The 13077-nt window shown below is 43.7% G+C and overlaps 1 protein-coding gene across 3 annotated transcripts in view; it reads right to left on the bottom strand.

Annotated features, from left to right (window-relative positions):
- LOC135509581 (dual specificity protein phosphatase 8-like) overlaps window positions 1-13077 on the bottom strand; it is a 68262-nt gene that overhangs the window by 10938 nt on the left and 44247 nt on the right. Inside the window, exon 1 of one of the 3 annotated variants that reach the window (XM_064930354.1) lies at window positions 934-1611. The exons of the other annotated variants lie outside the window; for them this stretch is intronic. Coding sequence (XP_064786426.1) covers window positions 934-1072 — 139 coding nt within the window. The 5' untranslated portion in view covers window positions 1073-1611. Of the gene's footprint in view, window positions 1-933; window positions 1612-13077 lie in introns of those variants that run through there. 3 annotated transcript variants of the gene reach the window in all.

Here is a 13077-nt window from a genome sequence, read left to right as displayed (position 1 = left end):
TTCCGCTCATTTTCAACAGGGGATGACAAACGTGTAATTGTCTCTATCTTGACTAACGAGTTTGACGGCTCCTGCCTGAAAGCCATTGCACAGCGTGAACAGGACCAGGTGTGGAGTGCTGGGCTCACGGCACTGAACCAGAACCAGCTCACGGCACTGAACCAGCTCACGGCACTGAACCAGCTCACGGCACTGAACCACATGCAGAGCATACACACTCTCCAGCACATCTAATATATAGCTACACACACACACACACACACACACACACACACACACACACACACACACACACACACACACACACATAATTAATGTTGGAAATAAACAAACTGTACATTATATCAGTGCACACTGTGCAACACACACTACACACGCACACACGCACACAGTGACACCTCTGCATTGTCTACTCCTGCTGTGTGAAATGTGTAATATAAAACACCTGGCTTCAGTGCACACACAAATCGATAAAACTGTCAATGCAGAAGAGAGAGAGAGAGAGAGAGAGAGAGAGAGAGAGAGAGAGAGAGAGAGAGAGGCAGAATGTTCAGAGAAAGGGGCCTTTGTGATAGTTTTACATGTCAATGACCACAGGCAGAGAGAGTGAGCACTATGTCACGCTGCAGACCTGAGCTCTCTCTCATTGCTTTCTATCCCTCTGATAAATCCCTCCACTCTGCTTGTCCATCTTCTCTTTCATTCGCTTTCTTCAAGCCTCTGCGAATTCAACTTCAAGGGATGCCTGGATCTCCAGTAAGTCAGCCATAGCCCCATACCTCAATACTGTTTTACCCACCTAAACCCCTACCCTTGTACCTTGTAGAGTTGTACACCACAACCTCTGCAACATACCCCTTGTGCCCCCAGCTCCCCCATTGCCCAATACCCCCATGTGAGGGTCCCCCCCCCCCATCCTGGGTCAGTACACACCTCGTAACTCCCTCCCTTCTTTGGTCCTGCGGACTCTGATCTTCAGCCTCCTGTCTGACTCCTGCAGGACAGGCCAGAAACAGTCCTCCGCCGGGGCTATGACCACGTCCAGAGGCATCGCTCTCAACACGCTCAACATACACGCGTTCTGGTGAGCTCAGATCTGGTGTACACTGACTGGACGTCCAGACCGGGGGAGTCCCCCAGGAATAAGTCGGCAGAACGGGTAAACAAACAAATCACTTCCCGAAAAAGGTCCAAAACTCGACACCACAAAGTCCCGAGTCGTCACTACTCACACTGGTGGTGTCTACTCAACTCAGACGGTCCCCAAGTCCAAGGAGCAGAACCTTAGTCCCAGAACTCAAGAGAATGGACGGAACCCGCTAACAGAAAGCAAGCTACTCCCAAACATCTGTAGATGTACTGTCCACAAGTTCCACAAGCCAGATCTAGAACTCATTCAGATCAAAATCCACCCAGAATGAGATGTATCCTATAATATCTAACAAAGCCATAGAGGTCCAGCAGTATTTTGAGAAATAATTAACTAAATAACTATGGAGAAAACAAATGGTGGTCATGTATCTCTCTCTGTCAGTCCTGTGCTGTATTGCCTGCAGTTTCTACAGTGTGTCTCTCCGTGCCTCCTCTCCGTGTGTGAGCCCACAGCCAGAAGAGCAGTACCCTATTGTTGTGCTGCTTCGCTCTCCCAGTCTCTCATTCGCTCACACTCCTCCCCCCTCCCTCTCTTCCTTTCCTCTGTATAGAGGATGACGTAGTTGTTCTCTCTTTCCTCTCGCACTCGCTTGCCCGGGGAGGGGGGGGGTGAATGAGCTCACTTGCCGTGAGCTAAGACTCTGACCCCCCCCCCCTCTCCTCTCCCTCCCCTCCTCCCTCACATGGTCCCTCCCTCCTCCTCCCTTGCTCCCTCCTTCCCTCTCTTGTGGAGCCAGCGCTCTGTCATAGCTAATGTCTAAGGCATGTAACCACATTCCTTACTCACCAGACAAATATGTGGCTACCTCAGGGGCCTAGCGAGCTGGAGCAGAGAGAGACAGCAACTACTGCTCAATGGGTTTTAGCAAAATACACTGTGTCTCCGTGTGTTTAATTAAATAGTGTGTGATTTATAATGTGCAGTGTGTGTGCATACAACAAGTAGGAGATATCACTCCCTCTGAAACACATCACTCAATCTGCCTTAGCAACCCACACACTCAATGCCTGTGTGTGTGTGTGTGTGTGTGTGTGTGTGTGTGTGTGTGTGTGTGTGTGTGTGTGTGTGTGTGTGTATATAAATATATACACACACACACAGACACACACGAACATTCAAAAGTTTGGGGTCACCTAGAAATTTCCTTGTTTTTGAAAGAAAAGCACAATTTTTGTACATTAAAATAACATCAAACTGATCAGACTTTACAGAAGCCTCACAAGTCCTCAACTGACAGCTTAATTAAATAGTACCCGCAAAATACCAGTCTCAATGTCAACAGTGAAGAGGCGACTCCGGGATGCTGGCTTTCTAGGCAGAGTTCCTCTGTCTTGTGTCTGTTCTTTTGCCCATCTTTTATTTTTATTGGCCAGTCTGAGATATTACTTTTTCTTTGCAACTCTGCCTAGAAGGCCAGCATCCAGGAGTAGCCTTTTCATTGTTGACGTTGAGACTGGTGTTTTGCGGGTACTATTTAATCAAGCTGCCAGTTGAGGAATTGTGAGGTGTCTGTTTCTCAAACTAGACACTCTAATGGACTTGTCCTCTTGCTCAGTTGTTCTCCGGGGCCTCCCACTCCTTTTTCTATTATGGTAAGAGCCAGTTTGCGCTGTTCTGTGATGGGAGCAGTACACAGCATTGTACCAGATCTTCAGTTTCTTGGCAATTTCTTGCATGGAATAGCCTTCCTTTCTCAGAACAAGCAGAGACTGACGAGTTTCAGAAGACAGTTATTTGTTTCTGGCCATTCGGAGCCTGTAATCGAACCCACAAATGCTGATTCTCCAGATACTCAACTAGTCTAAAGAAGGCCAGTTTTATTGCTTCTTTAATCGGGACAACAGTTTTCAGCTGTGCTAACATAAATTGCAAAGGGGTTTTCTAATGATCAATTAGCCTTTTAAAATTATAAACTTGAATTAGCTAACACAATGTGCCATTGGAACACAGGAGTGATGGTTGCTGATAATGGGCCTCTGTATGCCTATGTAGATATTCATGAACAAATCTGCCGTTTCCAGCAACACTGTATTTCCGATTAATTTGATGTTATTTTAATGAACACAAACATTTTCTTTCAAAAACAAGGATATTTCTAAGTGACCCCAAACTTTTGAGCGGTAGTGTATATATACAGTGGGGCAAAAAAGTATTTAGTCAGCCACCAATTGTGCAAGTTATCCCACTTAAAAAGATGAGGCCTGTAATTTTCATCATAGGTACACTTTTTGGCCCATTCTTCCATGCAGATCTCCTCTAGAGCAGTGATGTTTTGGGGCTGTTGCTGGGCAACACGGACTTTCAACTTCCTCCAAAAATGTTCTATGGGGTTGAGATCTGGAGACCGGCTAGGCCACGCCAGGCTCCTTGAAATGCTTCTTACGAAGCCACTCCTTCATTGCCCGGTCGGTGTGTTTGGGATCATTGTCATGCTGAAAGACCCAGCCACGTTTCATCTTTAATGCCCTTGCTGATGGAAGGAGGTTTTCACTCAAAATCTCACGATACATGGCCCCATTAATTCTTTCATTTACACGGACCAGTCATCCTGGTCCCTTTGCAGAACAACAGCCCCAAAGCATGATGTTTCCACCCCCATGCTTCACAGTAGGTATGGTGTTCTTTGGATGCAAATCAGCATTCTTTGTCCTCCAAACACGACGAGTTGAGTTTTTACCAAAAAGTTATATTTTGGTTTCATCTGACATTCTCCCAATCTTCTTCTGGATCATCCAAATGCTCTCTAGCAAACTTCAGACGGGCTTGGACATGTACTGGCTTAAGCAGGGGGACACGTCTGGCACTGCAGGATTTGAGTTCCTGGCGGTGTAGTGTGTTTCTGATGTTAGGCTTTGTTACTTTGGTCCCAGCTCTCTGCAGGTCATTCACTAGGTCCCCCCGTGTGGTTCTGGGATTTTTGCTCACCGTTCTTGTGATCATTTTGACCCCCCGGGGTGAGATCTTGCGTGGAGCCCCAGATCGAGGGAGATTATCAGTGGTCTTGTATGTCTTCCATTTCCTAATAATTGCTCCCACAGTTGATTTATTCAAACCAGCTGCTTACCTATTGCAGATTCAGTCTTTCCAGCCTGGTGCAGGTCGACAATTTTGTTTCTGGTGTCCTTTGACAGCTGTTTGGTCTTGGCTATAGTGGAGTTTGGAATGTGACTGTTTGAGGTTGTGGACAGGTGTCTTTTATACTGATAACAAGTTCAAACAGGTGCCATTAATACAGGTAACGAGTGGAGGACAGAGGAGCCTCTTAAAGAAGAAGTTACAGGTCTGTGAGAGCCAGAAATCTTGCTTGTTTGTAGGTGACCAAATACTTATTGTCCACCATAATTTGCAAATAAATTCATAAAAAATCCTACAATGTGATTTTCTGGATTTTTTTCTCATTTTGTTTGTCATAGTTGAAGTGTACCTATGATGAACATTTTAAGTGGGAGAACTTGCACAATTGGTGGCTGACTAAATACTTTTTTGCCCCACTGTATATACATACATATACAGTACTAGTCAAATGTTTGGACACACCTACTCATCCAAGGGTTTTTCTTTATTTGACTATTTTCTACATTGTAGAATAATAGTGAATACATCAAAACTATGAAATAACACATTTGGAATCATGGAGTAAGCAAACAAGTGGTGAATCTTGAAAGTAGCTACCCTTTGCCTTGACAGCTTTGCACACTCTTGGCATTCGCTCAACCAGCTTCACCTGGAATGCTTTTCCAACAGTCTTGAAGGAGTTCCCACATATGCTGAGAACTTGTTGGCTGCTTTTCCTTTACTCTGCAGTCCAACTCACCCTAAACCATCTCAATTGGTTTGAGGTCGGGTGATTGTGGAGGCCAGGTCATCTGATGCAGCACTCCATCACTCTCCTTCTTGGTCAAATAGCCCTTACGCAGCCTGGAGGTGTGTTGTGTCATTGTCCTGTTGAAAAACAAATGATAGTCCCACTAAGCCCAAACCAGATGGAATGGCAAATCACTGCAGAATGCTGTGGTAGCCATGTCAGTTAAGTGTTCCTTGAATTCTAAATAAATCACTGACAGTGTCACCAGCAAAGCACCCCTAAAACATCACACCTCCTCCTCCATGCTTCACAGTGGGAACCACACATGCAGAGATCATCCGTTCACCTACCCTGTGTCTCACGAAGACACAGCGGTTGGAACCAAAAATCGAGAATTTGGACTCATCAGACCAAAAGACAGATTTCCACCAGTCTAATGTCCATTGCTCTTGTTTCTTGGCCCAAGGAAGTCTCTTCTTATTATTGGTATCCTTTAGTAGTGGTTTCTTTGCAGAAATTTGACCATGAATGCCTAATTCACGCAGTCTCCTCTGAACAGTTGATGTTGAGATGTGTCTGTCACTTGAACTCTATGAAGCATTTATTTGGGCTACAATTTCTGCGGCTGGTAACACTAATGAACTTATCCTCTGCAGTAGAGGTAATTCTGGGTCTTCCTTTCCTGTGGCGGTCCTCATGAAAGCGCTTGGTGCTTTTTGTGATTGCACTTGAAGAAATGTTCAAAGTTCCTGAAATTTTCCGGTTTGACTAACCCACGTCTTAAACTAATGATAGACTGTCGTTTCTCTTTGTTATTTGAGCTGTTCTTGCCATAATATAGACGTGGTCTTTTACCAAATAGGGCAATCTTCTGTATACCCCCCTACCTTGTCACAACACAACTGATAAACAAATGCATTTGTTTAACCCTTTTTTGGTTACTACATGATTCCATATGTGTTATTTCATAGTTTTGATGTCTTCACTATTATTCTACAATGTAGGAAATTGTAAAAAATAAAGAAAAACCCTTGAATGAGTAGATGTTCTAACATTTTTGTCCAACATTTTTGCCACCCTTGACGAAAATTATTATTTTTTTTTTAATAATATCTATGCTGAGCTATATTGTGTGCTACATTTATTTGGCAAATTATATTATTTTATACTAATACAATTGCTCAGATAAAAAGATTAAGAAATAATAATATTTAAAAAATATTTTTAAAAATATTGTTTTCAATACTCCAGCACCCTCCCTTTGCAAGAATAACAACAATGAGCCTGTTTCTAAAATGTTTTATAAGATTGGAGAACACATTGGGATCTTGGGATGGGCAACTTTGATGGGGTAGGGGCAACAAAAAAATTGGAGGGGGCGCTCGCGGGTCTGTGCGCTCGCGGGTCTGTGTACCTAAATCCATACCCACACAGTTGCTGGCCTTTTAGGGGGCCTAAAGTAAAATGTTGTTGCCCCGCCCCCCGCCCCCATCATATACTGCAATCCTACACAATTTGCCATAGGGTGTACAGAAAATATTGCAGTTTTAAAGCAACTGATAATATGATATTCTACATATTTTGCCATGGGGCGGAGAGAATGCTTTGCAAATTGTATAATTAATTTTATGCAATTCTAGTCATTTTACCATACGTTCGCAGTTTTGAATATGATATCTGTGAGAGCGACTAACAAAATCAACGGAGGGGGCCTCCCAGTCGGTAATTTGACCATGATTACAACAAGTTTAGATCACTGGCTAGACTAATTTACCATTCTTAAAATTGTTAGCTGACATGAGCTAATTGAGTAACAGTCAGTGACTGAAAAAAACAAGCGATAAACTGCTGATGCCAACCAAATTCTGAAATTGCACCTTGTGAATTCTACTATTCTAGATTAATCCACAGACCTACAAAAGGGGGGCCCAGTTGCCCATCCCTGTCTTAGACCATTCCTCCATACATAATCTTTCTAGATCCTTGATATCCCTTGTGTGTACTTATGAACTTACCTCTTCAATTCAATGCACAGGATTTCAATGGGGTTCAAGTCCGGAGACTGTGATGGCCATTGCAAATTGTAGATTTTGTGGGCAATTAGCACTTATTTTTTTCAGATTTTGATTTGTGCTTAGGGTTGTCTTCCTGGAAGATCCACTTCTGGCCAAGTGTCAGCCTCGTAGCAGAGGCAACCGGGTTTTGGGCAAAAATGTCCTGGTACTTAGTAAAGTTCACGATGCCGTTGACCTTAACAAGGGCCCCAGGAACAGTGGAAGCAAAATAACCAGCCCCATAACATCAAAGATCCACCACCATATTTTACAGTAGGTATGAGGTACTTTTCTGCATACGTTTCTGTTTTTCGACGACATACCCACAACTGGTGTGCGTGGTCAAAGATCTTCATTTCATCTGACCATAGCACCGCCTGGAGTTTGCTAAACGGCATTGGCACTTGGATTGGAACCGGTGTTATGGTCATATGACATGAAAATAGAGCTCTTTGGCCACGCAGAGATCTCTCCCGATGTCTCATAAAACATTTTAGAAAAAGGCTGAGTGGCGTTATCCTCACAAGGGAGGGTGCTGGCGTTTTGAACCCCCCCCCTCACCTCACCATGTGAGTGTGTGTGTTGAAAAGGGATGTTAATTAAACAGTGTGCATTTTAGAACGTGCATGCACTGAACAATTTGTACATGTCCTTAATTAGATAGTGTGTGGGTTGTGTATCACGTATGAGTGTTAAAAAGCTTAGTCTGAGTGTGAATGTATCAAACGATGTGTGTGTGCTTCAGAGAATATTTACACGCATATGTGTGTGTGTTGCAGACATAGATTCAAATACTATTTATGGCATTTCAACTACTTTCAAATACATTTTAAAGTAAGTATTTCTATATATGTATTTTGAAAGCACAACTAGTTGAGTATTGGAATGTATTTGGAAATATATTTGGAAAGTATTGGCAAGTATTTTAAAATACTCAAATACACAGTATTAAAAAAAAGTAAATACTCCCATGAATTTGAACCAGATCTGTTTGGTATTTGAAATAATGTATTTGGAAAAAGACTTTTGCAAATATTTTAAAACAGTGGGTTATGTATAGTATTTGAAAAAACTTCCAAATCCTTCCAATAGAAACATTATTTGAGAAAACTCAAATACACAGAAAAGTATTTAAATATAAAATGAAAGAGAACATGTTAACGTGTTTTGAATTCCAGTATGATTACATCATCTTGTGTAAGTATGTTGCCTGTATGCAAAGACAGAGATAATGGGTGTATGCGTACGCAATGAGTAATTGCTCCACATTTCCTGCTCTGGCCCTTATCTTAAGCGCCTGTGTTTGCACGCACACACCAGTAATAAGCCACAGTCACAGCGATCTCAGAGCTTTACTTTTGCATCACAAACATTACCTTGATCATCAAGTTAAAGTTGACCTTAATCATACAATTCAAACCTCTCCTCGGGGACCCCCAGACGTCTCAAATGGTTTTTGTAGCCCTTAACTAGCTCGTCTGATTCACCTAATTAATGGCTTGATAAGGAATTGACAAGTTGAATCCGGTATGCTACTTCTGGGAAATATCAAATACATGGAACGGCTGTGGAAGGAGAGTAGCGGTTCGAAAACTCCTGATCTAGATGATAAAACTAACGCCGACTGCTATCTGAATAGGTCTATCGGACAATTTTCTTGGGTCACTATAACTATATCTATTTTGACAATTGGATTGGTCCCCTATACCACACCCCACTAATCTACTGACGGAAACGCACGAGGTGGCTAAAAACAGACCTCCATCCTCTGCCAGCTTGCTACCGATGGCCCGGCGAGCTCTCTGCATCGCCGTGAACCCCAACCAACCTCACTGCTCACTGGACCCTTATGATTCATCCAAGATGGCATAGCAGTTCAGACGTCTTTTGTCCTCGTCTTGTCGTGTCCTGTATATATATATATATATATATATATATATTTACAACTTTTTTCACATACATTTTTTTAATTTTCCATAAACTCATCTTCAAAACACTCTCCTGCAACCCGCCTCACCAATTTATATTTATAAAAAACGTATTATTTACCTCAAATCTGTAATCCTCCAAGAAGCTAGCCAGAAACTCCAAGAAGCTAGCCAGAAACTAGCCAGGAGCAAGCCAGAAGCTAGCCAGAAGCTAATCCAGAAGCTAAATCAGAAGCTAGTTCAGAAGCTAGTTAGCTTCTTTACTGGCAAATCGTTAGTAGTCAGCTAACCACGGTTTGTGGTCATCAGCTATCCTTTAGCTCGAAAATCTATCGCCAGCTTTGTACGACGCAGCGCAGCGCGGCTCGGAACGGAACATACCGGACCAATTTTTCTCTCCATGTCCCTGGATTTCAACCGCTAACTCTGGACATTCATACCTGGATCTCACAGCTAGCTAGCTGCTATCCGTGTGACTATCGGCTTTCGTCGATTCCGGAGCAAACATCAATTATTCCGGAGATAGCCAGCTGAAGAGTTCCATCAATCACTCCCGGGCTGCAGTCACCTATCCGGACCCGTTTTACTGCCTACGCGGAGCCCCACCGGGCCTTCACAACTGGACTGCCGACGTTATCTACCCAAAGGAGTAATCCGGCTGGCTCCTCCGTCGCGACGTTACCTGAACGCCCATCTGCGGCCTGCTAACCGTTAGCTGTCTTATCGGCTGCTATCTGAATAGACAATCGGACAATTTATTTATTTATTTTTATTATTATTATTGTTATTATTATTTATTTTTTCTTCTTGGGCCTCTATATCTATTGTTTTTATTTTTGTTGTTGTTGTGTGATTTGGATTAATCCCCTCTACCACACGGAACCCCACTAATCTACTGACGGAACGCAAGAGATGGCTAAGGAATGCAAGAGGTGGCTAATAACAGACCTCCATCCTATGCTAGCTTGCTACTGATGGTCTGGCTAGCTGTCTAAATCGCTGTGACCCCCAACCAACCTCTCCACTCACTGGACCCTTTTCGACTAAGCATGCCTCTCCTTAATGTCAATATGCCTTGTCCATTGCTGTTCTGGTTAGTGTTTATTGGCTTATTTCACTGTAGAGCCTCTAGTCCTGCTATACCTTATCCAACCTATTAGTTCCACCACCCACACATGCAATGACATCTCCTGGTTTCAATGATGTTTCTAGATATCTCTCTCTTCTCTCTTCATCACTCAATACCTAGGTTTACCTCCACTGTATTCACATCCTACCATACCTTTGTCTGTACATTATACCTTGATGCTATTTTATCGCCCCAGAAACCTCCTTTTACTCTCTGTTCCAGACGTTCCAGACGACCAATTCTTATTGCTTTTACCCGCACCCTTATTCTACTCCTCCTCTGTTCCTCTGGCGATGTAGAGGTGAATCCAGGCCCTGCAGTGCCTAGCTCCACTCCTATTCCCCAGGCGCTCTCTTTTGACGACTTCTGTAACCGTAATAGCCTTGGTTTTATGCATGTTAACATTAGAAGCCTCCTCCCTATGTTTGTTCTATTCACTGCTTTAGCACACTCTGCCAACGCGGATGTTCTAGCTGTGTCTGAATCCTGGCTTAGGAAGACCACCAAAAATTCTGAAACTTTAATTCCAAACTATAACATTTTCAGACAAGATAGAACTGCCAAAGGGGGTGGTGTTGCAATCTACTGCAAAGATAGCCTGCAGAGTTCTGTCCTACTATCCAGGCCTGTACCCAAACAATTTGAACTTCTACTTTTAAAAATCCAACTCTCTAAAAACAAGTCTCTCACCGTTGCCGCCTGCTATAGACCACTCTCTGCCCCCAGCTGTGCCCTGGACACCATATGTGAACTGATTGCCCCCCATCTATCTTCAGAGCTCGTGCTGCTAGGTGACCTAAACTGCAACATGATTAACACTCCAGCCACCCTACAATCTAAGCTTGATGCCCTCAATCTCACACACATTATCAATGAACCTACCAGGTACCACCCCAAAGCTGTAAACACGGGCACCCTCATAGATTTCATCCAAACCAACTTGCCCTCCAAATACACCTCTGCTGTTTACAAACAAGATCTCAGCGATCACTGCCTCATTGCCTGCACCCGTAATGGGTCAGCGGACAAGCGACCTCCACTCATCACTGCCAAACGCTCCCTGAAACACTTCAGCAAGCAGGCCTTTCTAATCGACCTGGTCGGGGTATCCTGGAAGGATATTGACCTCATCCCGTCAGTAGAGGATGCCTGGTTATTTAAAAAAATGCCTTCCTTACAATCTTAAATAAGCATGCCCCATTCAAGAAATTTAGAACCAGGAACAGATATACAGTTGGACAAAAAAGTATTTAGTCAGCCACACCAATTGTGCAAGTTCTCCGACTTAAAAAGATGAGAGAGGCCTGTAATTTTCATCATAGGTACACTTCAACACTTCAACTCTCTTTCATGTCGTCTGAGATTCCCAAAGATTGGAAAGCAGCTGCGGTCATCCTCCTCTTCAAAGGGGGACACACTCTTGGCCCAAACTGCTACAGACCTATATCTATCCTACCCTGCCTTTCTAAGGTCTTCGAAAGCCAAGTCAACAAACAGAGTACCCATCATTTCGAATCCCACCGCACCTTCTCCGCTATGCAATCTGGTTTCAGAGCTGGTCATAGGTGCACCTCAGCCATGCTCAAAGTCCTAAACGATAAGAAACAATACTGTGCAGCCATATTCATTGACCGGGCCAAGGCTTTCGACTCTGTCAATCACCACATCCTCATCGGCAGACTCGATAGCCTAGGTTTCTCAAATGATTGCCTTGCCTGGTTCACCAAGTGCTTCTCTGATAGATTTCAGTGTGTCAAATCGGAGGGCCTGTTGTCCGGGCCTCTGGCAGTCCCTATGGGGGTGCCACAGGGTTCAATTATTGGGCCGACTCTCTTCTCTGTATACATCAATGATGTCGCTCTTGCTGCTGGGGAGTATCTGATCCACCTCTACGCAGACGACACCATTCTGTATACTTCTGGCCCTTCTTTGGACACTGTGTTAACAACCCTCCAGATGAGCTTCAATGCCATACAACTCTCCTTCCGTGACCTCCAACTGCTCTTAAATACAAGTCAAACTAAATGCATGCTCTTCAACCGATCGCTACCTGCACCTGCCCGCCCATCCAGCATCACTACTCTGGACGGTTCTGACTTAGAATATGTGGACAACTGCAAATACCTAGGTGTCTGGTTAGACTGTAAACTCTCCTTCCAGACTCATATCAAAACATCTCCAATCCAAAGTTATATCTATAATTGGCTTCCTATTTCGCAACAAAGCATCCTTCACTCATGCTGCCAAACATACCCTCGTAAATCTGACCATCCTACCAATCCTCGACTTCGGTGATGTCATTTACAAAATAGCCTCCAATACCCTACTCAATAAATTGGATGCAGTCTATCACAGTGCAATCCGTTTTGTCACCAAAGCCCCATATACTACCCACCACTGCAATCTGTACGCTCTCGTTGGCTGGCCCTCGCTTCATACTCGTCGCCAAACCCACTGGCTCCAGGTCATCTACAAGACCCTGCTAGGTAAAGTCCCCCCTTATCTCACCTCACTGTAACCCAGGTTAAATGCGGAAGCTGCACAGTGGTCTAAGGCACTGCATAGCAGCGATCAGAGTCAGGGAACTGTGGTAACCTGGGTTTACTTCTTCGATATAGGGGGCGCTCTTTTAATTTTTGGATAAAAAAACGTTCCCGTTTTAAACAATATATTTTGTCACGAAAAGATGCTCGACTATGCATATAATCGACAGCTTTGGAAAGAAAACACTGACATTTCCAAAACTGCAAAGATATTGTCTGTGAGTGCCCCAGAACTAATGCTACAGGCGAAACCAAGATGGAATTTCATACAGGAAATGCCCCAGATTTTGAATGCGCTGTGTTCCAATGTCTCCTTATATGGCTGTGAATGTGCCAGGAATGAGCCTATACTTCCTGTTGTTTCACCAAGGTGTCTGCAACATTGTGGCGTATTTGTAGGCATATCATTGGAAGATTGCCCATAAGAGACTACATTTACCAGGTGTCCGCTTGGTGTCCTCCGTC

The sequence above is a fragment of the Oncorhynchus masou genome, chromosome 22 (genome assembly GCF_036934945.1).
Source record: "Oncorhynchus masou masou isolate Uvic2021 chromosome 22, UVic_Omas_1.1, whole genome shotgun sequence".
NCBI classification, from domain to species: Eukaryota; Metazoa; Chordata; class Actinopteri; order Salmoniformes; family Salmonidae; genus Oncorhynchus; species Oncorhynchus masou.
The sequence above is the reverse complement of the archived record's forward strand: the minus strand, read 5'-3'. Positions and strand labels throughout refer to the sequence as shown.